Genomic DNA, 24,851 nt, shown 5'->3' on the forward strand with positions numbered 1-24,851 from the left:
CACTATTCTGAGTAGTATGTTTCAGAACTCTTAATAGGAAGAGAACAATAGTTACTTATCATTTAAACCTGTTCATAAAAACTTAGAATGTATAACTAGCATATTTTGTTAAATGGCAAAATATTCAGTGACTGATTACTCAATTTTCTTTTGTAGATCTTGGACAGTCGATATTTTATACAACCACATGTTTGCTACCCTTTCTCAATGATGATATTCTGAGTACTTTGCCCTACACGATGATATCAACGTTAGCTACCTTCCCTCCATTTCTGCACAAGGATATTATTGAATATCTTAGCACATCTTTTCTACCAATGGCTATATGTAAGTTCCATCTTACCTAATACTAGATTATTTTTATATATTGTACAAGTGGAAATTGCTTTTGCTGTTTGAGGCTGTAGATTTTCAAGATTATAATGAAATCACTTGCTATGGACATGTGCTGTGATTTAAGTGCAATCATTTCGGCATGAATATTATGATGAAAACCAAAGATATGGAAGATGATTATACCTTAGAATTGTTTTGTTCACACAGTTTGATCTTATGCAGTTGGAAGAAAGAACATGTAATGGCACAGTCTATATTTCCTAAATATAAATTATGGTATATTTTGCCCCTTGAGGAAAAAAGGTGGAGTGTTGCCTCAGATGTAGAAATTGTTCTCTTTTGTATTTGAAGGCTGTGAGGTGTAATGGGAAGAGCAGTAGATAGTGTCAGGATATGTAGATTCTAGGCTCAGCTCTGTCCACAATGTGCTGTGTGATGTGCAGCTCACATAGCTGAAGCAACATCTCCAGAGTGACAACAGCATCAGCTTTCTGTCACAGGAGTGTTGTGATGGTAGTGAATCAGACTTTATGAAAACACTTTGACAACAGCTAAGGCTTGAGACTCATGTGCAAGGTACTGTTAGAAACATAGAACTGATTTGAATTCTATTTCACTATTTTAGACTTAATTCTTCAGGCTTTCCAGACCTGAGAGCAGAGAAAAAAATAAATCGGGTTGTGGCTTTTATGATCAAAATCCCCCTAAAATAGTTTTTATAGAAATGGATTACGAATTATCTGTGTTGCAGTGAATAATCTGAAAAGATTATGGTTTGAGGACTCAAATAGATTTTGATTCAAACCCTAACTCTACTACCAACTAGCTGTGTGACCTTAGGCAAGTTAATTAACCTTTCTGTTTCTTACCTATAAAATGGAATAATAATAATAATAGCTGCCTCATGGGGTCGTTGTGATAATTGAGATGATGATTACCCTAGAACATTGGTAAGGTGCCAGCACAATGCTTAGTGTTTAATAAGTGTTAGTGTATGTCCCTCCTTCCCACAACTCTTGTTCTATAAAAATACCTTTATTGGTCATATTCAATTCCTAGTGATCATTTTTCACCATTTTAATGTTAGGTACTTATGATCTTATTAAAGTTGTTACTCTGTAAATATATTTACACATTTTACGTATTTTACAAACAAGTTTAACTTTAGCTATGGAATTATAATTTTCATGTCTTTTAAGCAAGGAGTCTGACTTTCCTAAATTATGTAGTGATTCAAAAAAATTAGCAGACTGATCATACCAGCCTTAGAATTGGATAGCCATTTAAAAAGAATAAATATGTTAACTGTTAAACTTAGGCACAGGAATTTTTTTTTTTTTTTGAACAATAGCAGGTGAGACTATATCTTTGTAATAATGAATCTAATTCATTGTATTCCTACTTTTTAGGAATAAGTTGTTAATTTTAGGAGAGGCATTGAGTGTGTCAGGCCTCTGCAGTTATACTTAGACTAATCAGGCATTGGGACGGCTGGCAATTTGTTCTTTTTTTTTTTTTTTAATATATATATCTTTATTGATCTCAGAGAGAGGGAGAGAGAGGGAGAGTTTGATGCTCAGCTGCTGGGCGACACTGGCAGGGCATGGCAGTTTGTTCTTCATCTGTGATTAATTTCTACTTACTTAGAAACACAGACCCCCGAACATGCCGTGCAGTCACACTGAAATTCTAACTTATTTAAATGTGTGAACTGTGGCAACTGAGGAGGGCAAAATGGTAAATTTAGTTTACAACATGCGTGTGAATTTTAGTGTTTATTTGTGGAGTCACTTGGTGTTCAGTTAACAGTATGAACAAGTTGCTTGTGTCTCTGAGATTCCATTTTTATCAACTGGAAAGGAGGGCTTTGGGAAAAATGTTCAATCTCTAAGGGTATTTCTGGCGTTAATAGTCTAGGTTAAATAAGATCAATCTTATTTGATGTAAGAGGCGCATATCTTCTGCAAACCCAATCGTTGATCTGATTCATTTATTTTGTTGCTCTGGTTTTAGTTGTTTAGTTCTGACTTTCATTTCTCTTCACCATTCCTATGGTTCAATAGTACCCAATCTTTGTCATCTTTTAATTTTTGAAAACTAAATCATAGTACTAACCTTAAAGCCTATTGTATTAAATGATTCATGTGTTTCTTTGTACTTGTTCCTTTACAAGGTAGGTACAAAGACATAGACCCAAAGATTGGGGGGATCAGGTTCTAGATTAATCATGTTAAAACGAACCGATGTGAAAATATGTGTCTGTTGCTTGTATCCATGTTGTTTCTATTTTTTGGAAGTTGTTTCAGTGTCTAGAAATTCTGACTGAAACGAGAGAGGAGCGTTTAACTTCTTCTAGAATATTTTTATTTCAGGACTGAGATGTTAGGATGAAGGATGTTGCATTTTTTGAGTACTTGATAAAGTCTTTAAAACAAGAAGGCTTTTTTCTCTTTGGTATGGTGTTTGCAAGATCAAATGTAAAACATGGGCAGTTTTTCAGGTATTGTATAATTACATCATTAAGGGCCTAGAAGATGCTGTTCTGAGCCCTAAAGTGGGTCTGCTGAGGTAGCACAGCTCTTTCAGTTTAATTAAGGGCCATCCATGGATATCAGTTGTCCTTCATGTCATTTTTGTCGATAAACCAAGTACTGTGCTTCTATTTTAAATAAGTTCTTTGGCGGTACCACAGAGCAAACTACAGTTTATTATAAAGACTTCCTTTTACATAACCTTTTCTAACTCCTTCCATAAATAAGATATACTTCTTTTTATCCCAAGTTTGTGCAGTAGGTTTTGTTTATAAAGAAAATATTAAGGAGTTACTGAGAATTGAAAAAGCCATTTGCATTTCACCATGGAAATCTCTTTTTTCAATAAAGAATATGTGATTTGTGGGCCGAATTGAAATATGGAAGTTGGGAAGAGAAGTTGGGAAGTTTGGCAGAGAAGAGAAAAAGCTGATCCCAAATGAACATTAATTGATGTAGGCTATGTTATTTCAAAGAAAATAATAAAGCTGAACAGTTATATCAGTTAAAGATGCTCCTAGTGTACCTTGGTAGCCAGGACTGTGCAGTCTCATCTAGTTTCTTTTCTAAGTTAAATCCCCCCCCAAAGTCACTTGCCCTCAGAAAAAATAAATGTTTATTCAGATCTTTGCATTGACTTAAAATAAATTATCTCACTTAATTGAATACCTGGTTTCAGACCACTGGCCCTGGATCATTTTTGTTCTACTAACACTATAGAGGATGTGTGTTATGTTCCTATGATCTTCCAAAATCTAATAATTATATGCAAAAAAACCCAGTAAAAAACAAACACAAGATATTGATGGTATTGAAATAATCTTTTATGGATAAAATCTGTTTTATTGGCTAATGATTGTTTTTATAAGGTCAGCCTTACTGTACTTTAAGGGTTTATTGTTGAATCAAGGGAAATGTTTTGGAAATAAAAATCCAGAAGAGCTGAATTGTTGTCCTTTGGCTATAGATCTCTTAACCTCATCAAACTTCAGTTTTCTTAGCTGTAAAATTGTGACTAACCATAACCTTCCCTGTCTACATCCCCTGTTTGTTGTGAAGATCATGAGATAATCTATAGGAATCGCCTTTGAATATTGCATGTTACCCAAGCGTATAAAGAGACCAAACCCATAGTCTAATGACAGACCTGTCAAGTTCCATTGCAGCTAATTCCAGCATTCTGTTCAAATCCACGTGTTGTCCTGAAATGCTCTCATCTTAAATATTGCCTGAGATAAGGGATCATTCTCTGGGGCTTGGAATTTCCCCCTAGAGTTTGTTGTGCCGTAACAGTAATTTTTATAACAGGTTTCAGGTGCACAATTCTACAACACATCATCTGTACACTGCGTTGTGTGGTCACCATCCCAAGTCAAGTCTCCATCCATCCCCATTTATTTCCCCTGTACCTTCCTCCCCCTCCTCCCACCCGCCCTCACCCCAGCAAATAGCTACCATATTGTATGGCACAGCTCCAGCATTTTAGCTCCAAGAGGGCAAAGACTTGCCTGTCTTGTATGTAGCTGTGTCTCCAGGGCCTTCAACAATGCCTGGTACATAGGAGGTACTGAAAAAATACTTATGTTTTAAATCCTCACCTGAGGATATGTTTAGAGAGAAGAAGGGAGAGAGAGAGAGAGAGAGAAACATTGATCAGCTGGGATTGAACCGGCAACCTAGGCATGTGTCCTGATTGGGAATTGAACCTGTATCCTTTTGGTGCATAAGACGATGGTCCAACCAACTGAGCCCCCTGACCAGGGCTGAAAAAACACTTTTTGACTGAATAAGTGACTAGATCATTGGCTATGAAGTCAGGTGACTTGGGCGGTAGTCCCAATAATTAAGTTGGTGTTCTCATGCAAATAATTTGATTTCTCTTTTATAAAAATGGCTTTTCCCATATATAAGAGCTGTACATATTATATTAGGCACTGTGAAATGCAGGAACAGATTAGGGAATTGTTACTATTCATAGAGGGGGTGGTGGTGGTCATGGTTATTCTGATGGTGCTGAGAGGATTAGGGAATAGGTCTGAAACTTTTGATTATATTTCTTGAGCACAATATTAAGTGTAAATTTTTAAAATTTTGATTAATTCTCTTATTCCTTCTATTATATGTAGTTGTGGCCTTTTGCACCCCCATGGGGACAAGCAACACATCTGTTTACATCATGCTTTTTAACAAGATTCAATAAATGATGTGTGCCTGTGCGTGTTTATTAAATTAGAATTGCAATGATTTTATTCATTCTGTTAGAAGGCTAAGAAATTGCAAGGCACCATCTGTTTATATAAGCACTGGAGCCAATTTCCTAGGGCTTGAGCCAAGGGAGCGCTTTTGGCTTTGCGGTTGACCATGCTTGAGGGAGAGCATGGATTTGTGGGGGTAGAAGGGACATCCAAAGGTCACTGAATCATTTGGGCTGTTCTACAAATAGACTTCACCTAAATCATCTGAGGCACTTGGGCATCTCTCCCATTTTTAAAGGCCTCCAGGCACAGTGATTCTCAGTCTCCCTTAATAGTAGTTTCCATTTTTCAGAAATGTTATTATTAAAAAGTTGGAGATGAATTTAAACAAAGGTGAAAACCTTTGTCCTAAAGGAATATATATGTGAATTTATTTTTTCTGGAGACTTTCTTTTTCTTCCTTAAACAAAGGACACAAGGCATGCACTTAGCCCTCCCACACCTGGACACCTTGCTGAGTGCTTTCTGTCTTATTTCTTACCTCTCTAGTAGTACTTCCAAATGGAGGCCAGAGATCCATTTGCATCAGAATCACTCACATGCTTACTAAGAGTGGCACTTTCCTGTTTCCCAACCGAGTTAGGCTCTCTAGATACGGCCCCCCAATGCTGAATTTGAGCCCCCTGGCTCAGGTCTGAGAACAGCTGCATCTGTTCTTTAGGATTCAGCTCAAAGTCCTTTTTCCTTTATCAATCATATTTGATTAATCAACTTTATCACTCAGTAGCAATGAACTGATCTCCACATCTCTGTGTGATTATTAAACTTATTCATCTACCAGAGTATCACCTCGTGGTGAGGTAGCAGCAGCGCAGCTGCACGTGATGGATAAAGCAAACATGTTAGTTAGAGACCCGTTTTATTTATTTGTTTGTTTCTGTGAAGCTGTGGTAATGGCCACCCTCTACTGTGGTGCTCAAAGGCTTTTATGTAAAAAAAAAAAAAAAAAAAAAAAAAGAATCATTGGGAACTTCTTTGTCTTCTTTATATCAGATCTTTTTATTAGTGTTTTAATGGTACTTCTATACATGTGTTTATTAAAAGTAGTCTTATTCTTTTTGGCTATAGGTGAGATATTGCTCCCACATGCTGCACTTTGATCTAGAATAAAGTAAAGTAAAATAAAATAAAGCGGATTTTAGGTTCTCTGCTTCCGTTGTTGCCCGTGTTCATGGTCTGGCCCATGATGTGACTTTCTGGGTGTGATACTCACTGTATGCTGTTCTGTTCATGCTTTCTTGACAATTTTCCACACAAGCCCAAATATAAGGAGAGGCTTCTCCTACTTCTACAGTTATCCCTGAAAAAGAATTTCATTTTATATTTGAGTCCTTATGAAGTTTCTTCTAATGTGGTTCCTCTCTGTTACTGTGTTTAGAATAATCAAGTACTCTCTGGACACAATATATTACCTTGAATGACTTCAATCAGTGCTAGTTTTGAATGTTATTGGGGTTACCTGATACATTATATTTAAAAAGACACAGAAAGAAACTTAATATAGAGTTGGATGTCATTGTAAACAAGCCACTTAAAAGATTTCTTAAAAGATGTCTTAAGGGTTATTACCTGGAGAACATGATTATACAGCTATAAGATGAATTCTGAAGAAACCAACTTGCTTTGCGATTCAGAGCTTGTGGCACAGGATAAAATGTTCAGCAACAGTGTTATTCACAGAATCAAAAAGTGCTTTATTTAAAACAACTCGTATGGATCTGAAGATGGTAAGCTCTGGAAAACTAAAAAAGTGGTTCTCATGGTGATACAGATGCTAATGGTTAAGTTACATGTGAAGGTTTGAATAAAATTTTTTAATGATGTGAGCGTTGAAATAAAAAAATGTGTCTTTATTGATTTTAGAGAGAGAGAAAGGGAGAGGGAGAGAGAGAGAAACATCGATGTGAGAGAGAAACATTGATCGGCTGCCTCCCACACACACTCCTGCAGGGGACCGAACCTGCAACCCGGGCATGTGCCCTGAGCAGGAATCAAACCGGCGACCTTTGGTTCATGGGATGACATTCAACCAACTGAGCCACACTGGCCAGGCGTGAGAATTGAAATATTTTTTTAAATTAATATACTATTTTTAAAAAATACATGATTTAAAATTTGTCTAACTAAATTAATAATGTACCCATTGTAAGTAGACTGGTATTTTATCTGCATCTCTAAAAGTTAATATATTCAAGTTGGGTTCAGAAACCTTTTATTTTTACTTTACTGGAGTAGCCTTCAACATGCCTTCATACCTGGGTACATGGATGATTCTGTTTTTTCTCTCTTTTCCACCCAGATGCAAACATCTTGGGTGCAGAGGTCACATCTAAGTGCAGCTCTGCTAAAGCCATCACATCACATTCTGGCACTGTTCCCACTCCTTGTGGATTCTCACTAAATGCTGGCTACTGATGATGACAACTGTAGCATTTGTATGCTAGGACACATCTCGTAGTTTTATTTGTGCAAAATGTCTGTTGATTCTGTTGGCACTTTTAAAGAAAAAGTTTTTTCTCAGCTCTCATGCTCTATGCAAAGTAGCAAGTATACATATATCCATATAGATTAATTGTGTCTAATCAAAAATATTCTGCTTTCAGTGGGTTCCTCAAGGAGAGAAGGAGTTCCTGCCCATGTTAATCTCTCTGCATCATCCATGCTCATGATTGCAATGCAGTACACGTCCAACCCAGGTAAGGGGAAATTTGGGTGGCTTGACTAATCCCCAAACCAATAATTAAACGAGACATCAAACAAGCAGGCTAGAAATTCTCATGTGATAACTTCTCTTGGTGGATAGACAAGTGAAGATATGTTAGAAAACAGACTTTTGAGTTGAAATAAATTTCCCTTGCCTGTTTCTATCAACAGTAATCTTGTAGGCTAGCATTTTCAGAATGTTTGAGGACATGATTTTAGAACATTGGCTGGAAATTGATTGAATGTAAGTATACAGGAATAGTTGTATTAGAAATAGAAAAATCACCTGCAATTCTAATAATTAAAGAAAACCATTGTTAATAATTTGTGAATTTGCTACTCTAATGCCACACAAGTATCCTTGAACATAAATATTTTACTACATTTTAAAATTATTTCCTTAGAATAAATTCATAAAAGAGGGATGAATTGGTTAAAGGACTTGAAAAATTTTCAGTAGTCTCACTAATTATATATGAAAGTATACATAGCCTGTCATTGAACATTGTTACACAATTTGTAGAGTCGGACAAGTGAGAAGTAATATCTAGTTTTGGTTTGTGTTTCTTTGATTACTGGTGACATTGGACAGGTTTCCTGTGATTTACTCTCTCTGGTTTCCGTTCATCCGTATAATTGCAGGTGATCTTTCGGAGACTCACCTAAAAAGGGGCTGACTGTTGGCGTCACATGCTAAGATATGAACATTTTTATTTTTATTTGATGTTTATTTGGAAAGTGATCAAATTTGATGGACTTGTTTTCAACCTTCTACTTAATTATGTAGTAAATACTGAGGTTTTGACTCAGAATGAGGAAAAACATATTTTTCATTTTAAAATCTTAATTCTTCTAGTGTGGAATGCCGTCCTTTAAATGTGAAACCCAGTCCCTTAGGATTATTATATGAGTTTGATGAAAATGTATTCACTTTGGAAGTTATATCTCATAGCTCACTTTGGCTTGAATATCCTTAAAATGTCATTTATATTATATGTTATGTTCTGGAAACAATCCTTCATTTGGAATCCAGTTCATTGAAAACGTCTCATCATGAGGCTTTGGTCCTGATGTCTAAGTTGGGAGGCAGTGAAGCAGCGCTTTGAGGTTAGATGTATGTGGGTTCACATCTGTGCTCACCTGCAAATTGCCAGTTAGCGTAACCTTGAACTTGTCATGTTTGCAAATGGCTGTCACAGTGGAGGTTATTATATTTTTATACAGCCACACACACAAACAGGTAATAGATCCGTCAGAGCAATTAAAGCAGTGTCTCCTGGTGTGCCTCTTTCCTTTTATCCAAGAGAAAAACAGAAATCTCACAAGTTCTCTAGCAGGTTCTCCCTTAGGTCTTGCTGCCGCAACTGAGTCAAATGGCTGTCCCCAGCTGCAAGCTGCACTGGGACAAGGGCAGGTGGGAAGGGGTTGTTGATAGCAGTTGAGTAGCATCAATAGTGTCTGTTACGGGTAATAGGAGAGGGTCAGTCATGAAGTCAAGGGAAGAAAGGGTTTTAAAGAGAAGGCAGTGGTCAGTACTGAATGCTGCTGAAAGTCAAATAAAAGGCAGATGGAAAACTGTCCATTGAGTTGAATGACTTGAAGGTCACTGGTGACTAATGTGAGATCTACTTTGGTGCCACAATAGAGTTGGAAGATGGATTAGGGAAAGTAAAAAACAGCTATTTAACTAGGGTGAAAGTATCTCTCTTCCCTCAGTAAGCATAGGCAAATCAAAGAAGCTTGCTGTTGTGTAGCTTTTAAGAATTCCTCAACAGATGGAACTGGCAATCAAATGATAAGACCCCGTTCTAGTCCATCGTTGTAATCCATCATGCTGTCACTTGCTATCTGCCCAAACTTGGCAAGGTAGGAAACAGTCTCAGTTTCCTAACTGCAGCACGGCAGTTACGGGATAATCCACATACAGCTCTGAGCACAATACTTGGCATAATGAATGCTCAATGAGTGTGGCCTTTTGCTACGATCCTGTTCGGCTCTTTTTCCCTATGTAGTTCTTGATTACGTGGATATAAGAGTCTGTTGTAACGGTATGATTACTGGGGATATTTCTTAATATTTCCTTTGTCGATAAGGTGAATGAAATATGCTTCTCAAGGATCTTGGAATAAAGCTTGATAAAGTCAAGGGCTTGTATGATTTTTTGAAAAGTGTGAATATATGGAAAAAAGTAATTTCTAATTTAATGATCAGAGTGAAAGTCTTACTAATATAGTTTATTATATCTCAAAAGATGTTTTATCTGATATCTACATTTCATGTTCAAATTACATTTCTTCCTTACAGTGTATCATTGTCAATTACTGGAATGCCTCATGAAATATAAACAAGAAGTCTGGAAAGTAAGTTTTGGGCCACATTTAACTCATAGCCACAAACTCCCCAATTTATATTATATAGTAAAAACTGTTTGCATGTCAGAAGTATTTATAGGTCAAATTTATTGATGCCTCATTATTTTGGTGTGGCAGAGCCTGTAATTCTTTCCTTACTTGTCAATTGTTTATCATTTAGAGCAGGAATGATCTTGAACACAGTGGCTTGACAGAAAAAGTAATGGAATACCTCTTATTCTTGGAGTTTAGCAAATACTATATAATATGACAACTTTATTTGATTTGAAAGGTTACTTAAGAACCTGTCTTCTTTCAAATAGGAGATGCGAATTGTTAAGAAATGTGTTTTAGGAAAATTTTTAAAATGTAGTGTTTAGCAAACTGGCTTAAGCTGTTCTAAAGTCTATAACATTATTCGGAGTAGAGAAGAATTTGTTAAGAGATAGTGTACATATGAACTCTACCTGGGGGCTTATTTACAGGACCAATAAGTAAATGATAAAAAATCATGTTTTAATATGATCGAATATGAGAAGCACACCTGGTTGATGAGATTCCAGGGGAATTAACCACCTCAGCCCCTCTATTGAAATTTTCACTGCTTTGGTATTATTGAATGAGCCACTTTTATTTTTATTTGATCATGCTAAGTCAAAATATTCTTCCTGTTTCCTTCAGGATCTTTTGTATGTGATTGCCTATGGGCCTTCACAAGTAAAACCACCAGCTGTGCAAATGCTGTTCCATTACTGGCCCAATTTAAAACCTCCTGGGGCAATAAGTGAATACAGGGGCTTGCAGTACACAGGTAAGGAGAGAACAGCCCTGTGATATACCCTGTCTTTATTTCTCCTAGGCCACATTTGCTTCACCTACTTATATTTATTTTTATCTTGCTGGATTATATTTCTGTGCCTTTAGACATTGTCATAAATCCTTTCTGAAACTAGGTGGTGTAAAATAAATAAATTACAACTAATTTCAAAAGTATTTATGACACCATAGTGTAAGTCTCAGTCTCCTTTGCTACCCATGTGCCCCATGGTCTTAACTACTGCTGATATTAATCACTGCAAGGTGTGAGCTGTGAGTAATGCTGCACATTTGCTCACCGTGTAGCAAAACCCCAGGTGGCTAATTCTGTTCTGATAAGAAGACTTGGGGCATGTTCAACATTTCCAGTTCATATGCTAAGTAAAAATTAAATGACCCTGGTAGCCTAGTTGGACAGGAAGAGTCAACAGTTGCTGAATATTGGTGTCATTAATAACTGAGAAGTAAACATAGAATTTAAATATAAAGGCATATATTTACCAAAAAACAAACCAACCCCAATCCTATGTTGTGGTTTATGTTTATATATTATAAAATCAAAGAAGCAACTTGTGGCTAATAGAGTTTCGGATGCTCTTGACTACCTTCTCCCTCCACTAAACTGTATACATAGTTTTCTGAAAATGGGAGAGGTGGATGTTTTGGCAAAGTTAGCTTTTATTCAAGTTATTGTGGGTTACTGATGTTCTAGAACTCACTTCTTTCTTAGCATCACTCATCTTTCCTAAGGCAATTTGAGGTGGCTCAGAGGGGATTTAACTTAATTCTGGTCCTGATTAATTCTGTTCCTTATGTTCCTGATTAAAGCCAAGTGTTAGAGTTATTAATATCTGTTTTATGGGCTTTGATGATCCTTGGTGGCTTATTCTAAACTCAGAACAAATAGTATTGGCTATAGTGGTAGCAATAATATTAATTAAAACAATGAAGGTAGATAGTAAGTGATTTTTAAAAAATGGAAATTGGTATCATTGGTGTTTTATATCATTGATGGTAGAGAATATTAAAGTATTGCTAACTGGATAATTTGAATGTAAAAGCAAAAATAGTTGGAAGCATTAATAAAATAAAAGATAAAAATGATTGAAATAGTTGATACCAACCCCTCTCAACAGATCTCTGAAATAAGCACTTACAAGATGTAACCAGTATTAAATGAAATTTATTTATTTGGTAAATATTTGAAGAGTAACTCTAATGTGCCAGGCCCTGTACATTTTCACACAAAACCAGATCTCATGGAGCTTAATACAGTCTGGATATGAATATTCATTCATTTATTCATCAAATATTTATGAGGTGTCTACTATTAACCAGGTATTATTCTAGGCACTGGTGGTAATACAATGAAAAATCATACTAAGATCACTAATATCTTGGTTTGTGCATTCCATTTGTGGGGGAAAGACCAGGAAACCGCCTTAGAGTGTGATAAGTGATAAGGCAGAGCAAATACAGTTGGCCTTTGAACAACTTAAGAATTAGGGATGTTGATCCCCCCATCCCCTACACAGTTGAAAATCTCTGTATAACATTTGACTCCTCAAAAACTTAACTACTAATAGCCTACTGTTGATGGGAAGCCTTACAGATTATAATTGATTAACACATGTTATATATGTTATATGTATTATAGACTATATTCTTTTTAAAAAAATTATCTTTATTGTTGGAAGAATTACAGGTGGCCCCCTTTTTCCCCATTGACCTCTTCTTCCCTGCACCCGACAAAATAGATCGTGATATAAAGTATGCTATATTCTGAAGGTAAACTAGACAAAAGAAAATGTTAAGAAAATCATAAGGAAGAGAAAATATATTCACAGTATTTATTGAAAAAAAAATCCATGTATGAGTGGACCCGCGCAATTTAAACCTGGGTTGTTCAAGGGCCAACTGTACAGAGAGCTGTGGGAACATACAGGAGGGACCTCTGACCTCACCCTGATGGTGGGCAAGTTTGAGGAGGGTGAATTACCAAGAAAGGTCTTTAGTGAGTGACATGTAAGCTGATACTTGAATGAGATGCACACACTAGACATCATAAGGGGACTGAATCAGCAGATGAAATGTGAAATTGAGGTAGAAGGAGCTGCACAGGTTTGGACTTGGGGCCAAAGATAGCATGACTGTATTTTAGTTACTAAAAAGTCTAATGCAGCCAGACAATGGAGGGACAGGAGGAGAGTAGCTAGGGGTAAGCAGAAAGCCTGGTGGGGCCTGTGAAGGAGATTGGATTTCATCCTAATGGCAAAGGGAAACCACGACAGGTTTTAAATGGAGAAGCCACATGATGAGATTGGCCTATTCAGAGCATCTCAGAAGCCCCGGGAAACTGACAGCTGCTTTGGTTTCCCACTGTAACCACACCCTCTTGGTAGAGCCAGGCAAACCTATCTCCCCAGAATAACTCAGCCTATGCCAATTAAGATCAGAGCAGCTCTTTCTTTTTTTACTTGGCCTATCGGAACAGGAGTCTGTCTACAGGCATTAATTCTTCAGTCCATCCTTGTAATTACATCTCCACACACTTCCATTCTTTCAACAGTGTTATTATGTGCCTAGTACCTGCCAGGCACTGTCCAAGGTCCTGGGAAGCAGCTCTCTTAGAACTCCCTTTCCAGTGGATCATGGCATTCTATGCAGAAAATAGATCATGGAAAAAGTTAACCATTCTAGTCCATATATTACTATTTATTCAGCACTGTCTGCTTGTCAGACATTGTCCTACCTGCTTATTATCTCATTTAATCTTTTAGGGTTCTCCTAATTGAACAAAATTTATGGACCAAGCACCAGATTAGATTTTACAGACATCGTATCAAAAATCTTGAGAGGCAGGCTTTCTTATTTCAATGTTACAGATGAGGAATGGGACACAGTTTAAGTAACATCCCTAAATTCACATAAATAATAAGGAAACACTGCTTGAATTTGAACCTAGACTATCTTCATTGAAAACCTACATTTTTCTGGTCTAAGAGTGTGATGTCACTTTTCTCAGTTCTTTAATGAAACTAGCTGGAGCATTAGAAATTTTCTGCCATGCTTTCTGCAATGAAGGATGCACTAAAGGGTATCATCAGTATTTAGATTGCAGTGCTACCCTAAATATTCTTTAAAAAAAAAATCTTTATTGATTTCAGAGAGAGGAAGGGGGAGGGAGAGAGAGAGATAGAAACATAAATGATAAGAGAGTCCGTGATCGGCTGCACCCTGCATGCCTCCCAATGGGAATTGAGCCCGAAACCTGGACATGTGCCCTGACTGGGAATGGAACCGCGATCTCCTGGATCATAGGTTGATGCTCAACTGCTGAGCCGTGCTGTTCGGGCCCTAAATATTCTTAATAATAAAAATAATATGGACACAGAATCTTATGATGAAAATTGTCTCCATATAACTGAAATGCTTTCTTAGGGATTAGCAACTTTTGTTAGTTTCCTCAGTGATTTATTTCCTTTTAAAGTAAATTTTTTTAATAAAAGGAAAATTTGCTTTTAGAAAAACTATAGAAATATGTAAGAAGGAGAACAGTACTACCCAGAAATGTTATATTTGGTATATTTGTTAACATTTTGGTATATTTTCTTCCAGTTTTTTAAAAATTTACCTTTATTGTTGAAAGTATTACAGGTGTCCTATTTATTTTTCCCCCATTGACCCCCTCCCTCCTGCACCCACCCCTCCCAGGCCTTCACCCCATTATTGTCTGTGTCCATGGGTTATGCACATCTGCATATAAGTTCTTTGGTTAATCTCTTCCCAACCCCACCCTTCACACCCCCTTTCCTCTTCCCTCTGAAATACAATAGTCTGTTGCATGCTTCAATGTCTCTGGGCTATTTTTTTTGTCAGATTATTTTGTTCATTAGCTTCTTCTTAAAGAAGACCCTTCAACATCTCATGTACTACTGGATTGGTGGTGATGAGCTCTTTTAGGTTTTTCTTATCTGGGAAGGTCTTTATCTGACCTTCAGTTCTAAATGATAGCTTTGCTAGGTAGAGCAATCTTGGTTGTAGTTCCTTGCTTTTCATTACTTTGAATATTTCTTGCCACTCCCTTCTGGTCTTAAAAGTTCCTGTTGAGAAATCAGCTGACAGTCATATGGGTGCTCCCTTGTAGGTAACTAATTGCTTTTCTCTTGCTGCTTTTAAGATTCTTTTTTGTCTTTAACCTTTGGCATTTTAATTATGATGTGTCTTGCTGTGGGCCTCTTTGAGTTCCTCTTGTTTGGGACTCTCTGTGCTTTCTGGATTTGTAAGTTTATTTCTTTCCCCAGGTAGGGGAAGTTTTCTGTCATTATTTTTTCAAATAGGTTTTTAATTTCTTGCTCTCTTTCTTCTCCTTCTGGCATCCCTGTAATGCGAATGTTGGGCCTCTTGAAGTTATCCCAGAGGCTCCTTCCACTATCTTTATTCTGTGTTCTTTTATTCTGGATTTTTTTTTTTTTTTTTGCTCTTCTGATTGAGTCTTTTTTGCTTCCTCATATTTCAATTTGCTGATTTGATTCTCAGCATCCTCTTTTCTACTGTTGATTCCCTGTAAGTTATTCTTCATTTCAGTTAGTGTAGCCTTCATTTCTGACTGGTTCTTTTTTATGTCACTGATGATCTCACTAATTTCCTTAAAATTCTTACTAAGATCCTTGAAATTCTCATTAAGTTTTTTGAGCTCCTTATAACCATTGTTTTGGACTCTGTATCTAGTAGTTTGCTTGCTTTCATTTCATTTACTTCTTTTTCTGGAGGGTTCTACTGTTCTTTCCTTTGTGACATGTTTCTTTGCCTCTGCACTTTGGCTGCTTCCCAGTGTTTGTTTCTACATATTAGGTAGAGAGCTGCTATGTCTCCTGGAATTGGTAGAGTGGCTTTGTGTAGTAGGTGTCCTATAGGGCCCAGTGGCTCAACCTCTCCAGCCACCTGAGCTGGACCTTCTTGGTGCTCCTCTGTGTGGGCTGTGTGCACTGTCCTGTTTTAGTTGAGCCTTGGTTGCTGTTAGTGTTACTGGCAGGAATTGATCCCTAAGCCAACTGGCTGTGAGGACCAGCTGAAACTATAGCTGAAGAGCTGCTGTGCTGGAGACACCCCTGTGGAGCAGGATTTATTTCAGTGGGGCTTTAGTGTTCACCAAGTCCGCCCCTTGTGTGTCACTCATGGATGTGGTAGGGTTGTGATCAGCATGGTTGAAGCTGACCACCGGGTGCACTGTCTCTAAGGCTTCCTGGGAGGCACAAAGTCTCTTCACGTTTTTTTGACTGCACACTTTAAAGTTGAGATCATATTGTACATAATTATACAAGATTTCTCCCCAATCTATTATGACAGTTTTCAAATACAGAAGTTTAAAAAATAACGCTATGGACACACATATAGCCACCTAGATTTAATAATTGTTAGTAATTCACCATAATTTTAACTATACATATATATGTATATAAATTATTTATTGTTTTTTAAGCATAGTAACATAGGAATATTTACAACAACTCATATGAAGAAGATCAAATAGTGAGGATTTGGTAATCTACAGTGTTTGCCTCTTTTGAGTTTATTAGCATTTACCAACAATAAAAACTACTCCAATTGTTTTGGTCATCAAATATGAGTCTTAAAGATGCAAAAGTTACAGGTTTCTTGGCAATGATAATCTCCCATTATGTTGTTCTATATAGCTCTGCTTCTGTGGGGAAGAAAGACATTACTTAGCAATTTTCTTGTTACAGTTTCCCAACAATTAAATAATTTAGCCTTTGTAGCAAAGATCAGCACCAGTATGATACAGTTTTCATCTGAACTATGGATAAAAGATGTGGGAAGATATACATTTCCAGGGCAGAGACTGTTGCAAACATAAATAGGGCATAACTAACTAAAGATAGCACTACAAGGTTATACTTTGGTTTAAGCTACCAAATTAGTAGAGTTGGATTCTTGAGTTGTATACAAGTACAAGAAACTCTACTGTCTTTTTATGTCATAACTTCCCCATCATTGAGGTTTTATTTATTTTCTTATTGTCTTGATTTTATCTCCACAAAATTTTTAAAACGTTTTAAACATTTTTTACTGGTGCAATATACACATGTAGAAAAAGACACAAATTATGACTATCTGTGGAACACCTCCCACCATGTTTACCTCCTTCTGCTCTCCCAAAGGTAAACTACTAACCTGACTTCCAACGTCAGAGATTACTTTCATCTATTTTTGAATTTTATATAAATGGAATCTTACATTATTTATTTGTGTATGTGTGTGCGAATTGTCCATGGGTTGAGCATAACTGTGCTTTGTTCATTTTAATTGGCGTATATGTGTGTGTGTGTGTGTGTATATATATATATATATATGCTACCAAACGAATGTACCACAGTTTATGTATCCATTTTGCTATGAATGGATATTTGGATTGTTCCCACTTTTTGGCTATTATAATTAATGCTGCCATGAACATCTTTCTCCATATCTTTTGGTACACATGTATACACATTTCTGTTAGATCTATTACTAGGGCAGAATTGCTGGATTGGAGGGTATGCATATATACAATTTTTTTTTTAATCCTCACCCAAGGACATTTTTTTCATTGCTTTTCAGAGAGAGTGGAAGGGAGAGAGAGAGAGAAACGTTGATGTGAGAGAGACACATCAATTGGTTGCCTCCTGCATGTGCCCCAACCAGGTCCGGGGATTGAGCCTGCAACCAAGGTATGTGCCCTTGGCCAGAATCAATCTTAGGACCCTTTAGTCCACTGGCTGACGCTCTAAGCACTGAGCAAAACCAGCTAGGGCAATATATCCAATTTTAATGGATAATGACAATCAGTTTTCCAAAAGGTTGTACTCATTTGTACTTCCATTATAAGAGTATGAGATTTTTTTTGGTCTATATTCTACATTTTGGGCAGTTCTTTATTTGTTTAAAAAATTTTACTCGTTTTTGAGGGCATGTAGAAGTATCTAGTTGTGGTTATAATTTGCATTTTCCTGATTACTAATACACACTTTTTTATGTCTGTTAGTCATTTGGATATCTATATAATCTTTGTCAGTTATATACGTTACAAATATCTTCTCTTATTTTTTTTCACTCTCTAAATGATGACTTTTGATTAACTCAAGTTTTTCTTACTGTAATCAAATAAGCAGTCTTTTTCTTTAAAGGGCTTTTTATATCTTGTCTAAGAAAATTTTTCCCTGCACCATAATTATGACAGTATTCTTTGTTGTCATCCAGAATATTTGTTTTTATACCTTTTAAATTTAGATATATCTGGAATTAATTTTTCTGCATGGTGTGAGGTAAATGTAAATTTTTTCTCTTATAGGTTTCCAGTTGACTTAATGTCACTTATTGAAAATGTCCTTTCCTTACTGCTCTGTAGTACCATTTTTGGGGGGCATATTTAAGGATAGTTTTGTCTCTGGATTCTTAATTTAGTTTAATTGTGATATTTTTTCCCTTTTCTCAATACCACAGTGTCTGAATAATAAAATGTTATATCCTCTACTGCAAGTGTTTCCCCCTTGTTGTAATTGTCTTTCTCTTCCTTGTTTCCTCTGATTTCTATTCTTCCTGTTCTTTCTCTTACTGCTTTTCTCCTTCCTCCTTCATGGTTATTCCTAGCTGTTTGCTAAGTTAAAGAGTTTGTCATGTTAAACACACATAAACATATGCCAAATCTGCTAGGATTTTGATTGAGATGCCTTGAATCTATAGATCAATTGGGGAACTGGCATTTTTGTAATATTGAATCTTCCAACCCTCACACATAGTATATCTCCATTTATTTAGACTTTCTTCAGTTCCCCTCAGTGCTGTTTTCTGTGTAGATGTCTTGCTTGTCTCTCATGTGGTATGTCCCTAGATTTTTATTTTTTTGATGTTATTGTCAATGATATATCTTTTTATTTTTATTTATTTTATTTTTTTTATTTTTATTTTTGTTTAAAATATTACAGGTGTCCCTTTTTCTCCCCAATGAATAATATATCTTTTTAAAATTACACTTTTTAACTCCTTGTTGCTAGCATATAAACATGCTACATTTGGATATTTATATAACCTTTGTCAGTTACAAATCTTCTCTGATTTTTTTACTCTCTAAATGATGACTTTTAAATTCTAATAATTTATTTTAGTTTTGTTAAGTTTTTTATGTTTGTATTTATATTATGTTGAATAAGAATAATTTAATGTTTCCTTTTAAATTCTTACGCCTTTTGTGTCTCTTGCCTTATTGCACTTGTTAACACCTCCTGTGCTATGCTGAGTTCTAAGTTCCTTCATGGTTTCATTTTTGACCCACTTGGTCATTCAGAAGGGTGATGATTAGTTTCTAAATATATGGGGATTTTCCTAGTGAGGTTTTGTATTGATTTATATATTGATTCCTCTGTGGTCAGACAACATACTTTGTATTATTTTGATCCTTTGACACTTTTTACATTTTCTTTAGAGCTGAGCCTGTGTTCATTTTTTTGGTAAATGTTCCTGTGTACTTTAAAAGAACTTGTATTTTGTTCTTTTGATACTGTGTTTTATACATGTCAGTTAAATAAAATTTGTTAATTGTGTGGTTCAAATCTTCTGTATTCTTATTGCATTTTTGTGTATTTCTTTTATCAGTTACCAGGAGTAGAATGTTAAAATCTCCTACCATGATTGTGGATTTGTGTATTCCTCCTTGTAGTTCTATTAATATTTGCTGTATATACTTGGAGGCTGCATTACTAGGTGTTTACAAATTTAGAATGCAGTATCTTCCTGGTGATTTGAAACTTTTCCATTATGAAGTGTATGTCTTTATTTCTAGTAGTGCTTTTTTTTTGTTAAAATCTACTTTGTCTTATACTAATAGTTACACCAGATTTCATGAATGCATAGCTTAACTTTTTCCTTTCTTTTCCAATGTTATATTCATATATTTCATGTGTTTTATAGGCAGCATATCATTCTGTTCTTTAAATTCAGTTTTCATGATATTTGCCTTTTAATTGGAGAACTTAATCCATATGTATAATGTAATTACTGGTATATTGATTAAAAATCCATTTTTCTATTTGCTTTCTATTTCTCCTGCCTTTTCCTCTCTGTATTGCCTCTTTTGCACTGATTGAGTATATTTAAATATTCCATGTTTGTTTTAGTGAGCTATTCAGTCTTCTGTATTCTTTTAGTCACTAGCCTAGAGATTATAGCATACATTCCTGATTTATCAGTGTCTAGTATAAAATAATACATTTAGCTTTTCTGGTAAGATGACAGAAGATTTTAACTTCTTTTACCCTCTCCTGACTTCCATGCTATGCTTTTATGCTCTCTTTATTTTTCATAATTTTTGTGCATGGTGTAAGTAGTGTCCCAGTTTCATTCTTTTACATGTGACTATCCAATTATCATAGCACCACTTATTGAAGAGACTGTCTTTTCTTCATTGAGTATTATCTGCTCCATTGTCAAATATTAATTGACCATGTATGCTTGGGTTTATTTCTGGGCTCTTGATTATATTTCATTGGTCTATTTGTCTGTTTTTATGTCAGTAGGATATTGTTTTGATTGTATAGCTTTATAGTATAACTTGAAATTAATGAGTGTGATGCCTCCTGCTTTGTTCTTCTTTCTTGGGATTTCTTTGCCTATTTGGGGTCTTTTGTGATTTCATATAATTTTTAGGAGTGTTTTTTCCTACTTCTGTAAAATTGCCATCAGACTCGTGATAGGGATTGTATTGAATCTATGGATGGCTTTTGGTAGTATTGACATTTTAACTGTATTAATTTTTCTAATCCATGAACATGGGATATCTTTCCATTATTTGTGTTCATTGATTTCTTTCACCAATGTCTTATAGTTTTCAGAGTAGATATCTTTCATCTCCTTGATTAAATTTAGTCCTAAGCATTTTATTGTTTTTGATGCTATTATAAATGGGATTAATTTCTTTATTTCATTTTTAGAAAATTCATTGTTAGTGTATAGAAATGGTACTGATTTTTGTGTGTCAGTTTTGTATCCTGCAACTTTACTGAATTCATTGATTAGATCTAACAGTTTTTTGATTGAGTCTTTAGGATATTCTATATATAAAATCATGTCATCTGCAAATAGAGATAATTTTACTTATTTTTTAATTATTCTAATACCTTTTATTTATTTTTCTTGCTTGAGTATTTTAGCTAGGGCTTCAGTATTATGTGAATACAAGTGGTGAGAGTGAGCATCCTTGTCTTGTTCCTGATCTCAGAGAAAAAGCTCTTAATCTTTCACCATTACGTATGAGGTTAGCTGTGGACTTGTCACACATATATAGCCTTTATTATATTGATATATGTTTCTTCTATGCCTAATTTGTTAAGCATTTTGATCACGAGTGGCTGTTGAATTTTGTCAAAAGCTTTTTCTGTGTGTATTGAGATGATTATATGATTCTTTTCTTTCATTCTGTTAATGTGATGTATCACATTGATTTGCATATTTTGAACCATTCTTGCATCTCAGGGATAAGTCTCAATGATCATGGTGAATGATCCATTTAATGTGCTGTTGAATTTGGTTTGCCAGTGTTTGAGATTTTTTGCATCTGTATTCATCCCTTGAATATATTGACCTGTAGTTTTCTTTTCTAGTAGTGTCCTATTCTGGTTTCAATATCAGGATAAGTCTGGCATTGTAACATGACTTTGGGAGTGTTACTGCCACTTGAGTTTTTTGTAAGAGTTTGAGAAGATTGGTATTAATTCTAAATGTTTGGTAAAATTCACCAGTGAGATATTCTGGTCCTGGGCTTTTCTTTGTTGGGAGATTTTTGATTACTGATTTAATCTTCTTACTAGTAATTGGTGTATTCATATTTTCTATTTCTCCCTGATTCAGTTGTATGTATTAAAGTGTATGTTTCTAAGAATTTTTCCATTTCTTCTAGGTTGTCTAGTTTGTTGGCATATGGTTGTTCATAGTAGTCTCTTCTAAGCCTTTGTATTTCTATGGTGTCAGTTGTAATGTCCCCTTTTTCATTTATAAATTTGTTGATTTGGGTCCTCTCTCTTCTTTCCTTGGTTAGTATAGCTAAGGGTTTGTCAGTTTTGCTTATCTTTTCAACAAACCATTAGTTTGGTTATATTTTGTATTATTTTTTGTTCTCTATTTTATTTATTTCTACCCTAATCTTTGTTTTTTTCCCTTCTTGTTCCAATTTTGGGCTCAGTTTATTCTCTTTTTAGTTTCTTAAGGCATAGAGTTATGTTGTTTATCTGGGATTTTTCTTGCTTCTTAATGTAACCATTTATTGCCACGAACTTCTCTTTTAGCTTTTGCTGAACCCCATAAGTTCTGGTATGTTACGTTTCCATTTTTGTTTGTCTCAAGAAACTTTTATTTCCCCTTTAATTTCTTCTTTGACTCATTGTTTGTTTAGGAGAATGTTGTTTAATTTCTACATGTTCATGAATTTTTCAATTTTGCTCTAGTTACTGATTTTTAGTTTCATGCTGTTGTGGTCAGAGAATATACTTAGTATGATTTCAGTCTTCTTGAATAAGACTTGTTTTGTGGCTCAATGTATGATCTAAGAAAATGTTCCATGTGCACATGAGAGGAATGTGTATTCTACTGTTGTTGGATAGAATGTTCTGTATATTTCAGTTAGGTCCATTTGATCTAGGGCAGCAATTTTCAGCGTTTTTAATCTCATGGCACATATAAGCTAATTACTAAAATTCTGCAGCACACCAAAAAATAGATTTTTTTTGCCAATGTGACAAAAAATAGGTGTAATTTGTATTCATTCATGCCAGATGGCTATAGTTGTGTTGGCTGTGTCATTTTTTCATTTACAGTCTAAGGAAAAAGAGGTCAGTGCTCTTGATTAAATAGTTAGGAATTGCCTGTTATAAAAATTCTTGTGGCACATCAGCGTACCATGCCACATTGGTTGAAAATCACTGATCTGTAGTGTTCAAGTTCTCTGTTTCCTTATTTATTCATTAAAAAAAATATTTATATTGATTTTTAGTGAGAGAGGAAGGGAGAGGGAGAGAGAAAGAGAAACATCAGTGTGAGAGAGGAATATCAATTGGCTGCCTCCTGCACACCTCCTATCTTGGAGTGAGCCCACAACCTGGACATATGCCCTGATGGGGAATCAAACCAGCAACCTTTTGGTGAATGGAATGACACCTAACCAACTGAGCCACACTGGCAAGGGCTCTTTGTTTTCTTATTGATTTTAAGTCTGTGTGATCTTTCTATCATTGAGTGTGGGTTTTCTATATTTTTTAAATTTTTCAGCAGCTTTACTATGATATATCTAGTTATGAAATTTTTATTTGTCTTTTTTGGGGTTCATAAGACTTTTTGACTTAATGTCTCTTCAGTTTTGGACCAGAATATTGTTTATGTTAGTAAACTTTGCATGTGCCCTTTAAAATAATGTCTATTCCACAGTAGCTGAGTGGAGAATTCTATCATTATCAATTAGGTCAAGTTGTTGAGAATGTTGTTCAACTCTTCCATTTTTACTGATTTTCTGTCTGTTTGTTTTATGAATTACTAAGAGAGGATTGGTGAAATTTACAACACAAATTATGGACTTATTTCTACTTTCAGTTTTGTTAGTTTTGCTTCATATAATTTGAAACTCTACCATTAGATACACAGATATTTATGATTGTATGTCATCTTGATAAATAACCCTATCACCATTGTGAAATATTTCACTTTATTAATGGTAGTATTCTTTGTTCTGGAGTCTACTTGTCTGATATTTATATAGACACTCCAGTTTTCTTATGATTAGCATTTGCTAATGCTGTGCTAATCATATGTAATTTTATAACTTTTTGTATCTGTTTACTTTTAACATCTATCTTTATATTTCAAATGTTTCTCACAGGCAGCATATATTTGAGTCATGTTCTTTGAAAAACTTAAATCCTATTTGACAATCTCTGCCTTTTAAACCATTTACATGTAATATAATTATTGTTTAGACCATTTACATTTAATGTAACTACTGATATAGTTGGGCTTAAGCCTATCATCTTTTACTTGCTTTCTATTTGTCCCATCTGTTTTTTGTTCCTTTTCTTTTTGACATCTTGCCTTCTTTTGGGTTAATTATTTTTAGTGCTTCATTTTATCTCTATTGAATTGTTAGGTACACCCTTTTTAAAAAGAATTTCTTTAGGGTTTACAATATATACCTTTAATTTCACAGTCTAATTTAAAATAATATACTAGCTTACATGTAATGTTAGAACCCTGTACAGTTTCATTCCCCCCACCCCTGATCCTTTTTGTTCTTGTTATCAAATATTTTACTTCTTTCTCTCCATATTATTAGTTTCACAATTCATGGCTATTATTTTTGTTTTGAACAATAAGTCATATTTTAAAAACATGCTAATATGAGTAGAAAGTCTTATATTTACCATGTTGAGAACTCTTTTTGCCTTTGTGTAGGTCCTAGGTTTCATCTGGTATCATTTTCCTTTAGCCTTAAGACCTTTCTTTAACATTTCTTGTAGTGGAACTCAGTTGGCAATGAATTCTCTAATCTTGTGTTTGTCTTCAAATAGTCTTTATTTCATATTCATTTTTGAAGGATATTTTCACTGGGTATAAAATTCTAGGTTGACAGTTTTTTTCTTTCAGCCTATTAAAGATGTCGTTCCATTGTCTTCTGGCTTGCATTGTTTCTGACGAGAAATCAGCGATCATTCTTATCTTTGTTCCCCTGTAAGTAATGTGTCTCTTTTTCCTGGCTGCTTTTAAGATTTTCTCTTTATCATTGGTTTTCCTCAATTTGATTTTAATGAATTTTAGTGTGGTTT

At 35.2% G+C, this 24,851-nt stretch overlaps 1 protein-coding gene across 4 annotated transcripts in view; it reads left to right on the top strand.

Annotated features, from left to right (window-relative positions):
* Positions 1 to 224: 224 nt before the first annotated feature.
* The window catches only part of UNC79 (unc-79 homolog, NALCN channel complex subunit), a gene marked incomplete at its 5' end in the record, with an annotated part of 151,041 nt that continues 126,414 nt past the window's right edge, over positions 225 to 24,851 (top strand). For 3 of the 4 annotated variants that reach the window (XM_081144717.1, XM_081144714.1, XM_081144715.1), the window contains 4 exons: positions 225 to 327; positions 7,726 to 7,818; positions 10,130 to 10,185; positions 10,858 to 10,987. In XM_081144717.1, the coding sequence (XP_081000843.1) occupies positions 240 to 327; positions 7,726 to 7,818; positions 10,130 to 10,185; positions 10,858 to 10,987 (367 nt within the window). The remainder of the gene's footprint in view (positions 328 to 7,725; positions 7,819 to 10,129; positions 10,186 to 10,857; positions 10,988 to 24,851) is intronic. The other variant, XM_081144716.1, reaches the window with a different exon arrangement.

This window comes from Miniopterus schreibersii (assembly GCF_964146895.1).
Source record: "Miniopterus schreibersii genome assembly, chromosome: 1".
NCBI lineage: Eukaryota > Metazoa > Chordata > Mammalia > Chiroptera > Miniopteridae > Miniopterus > Miniopterus schreibersii.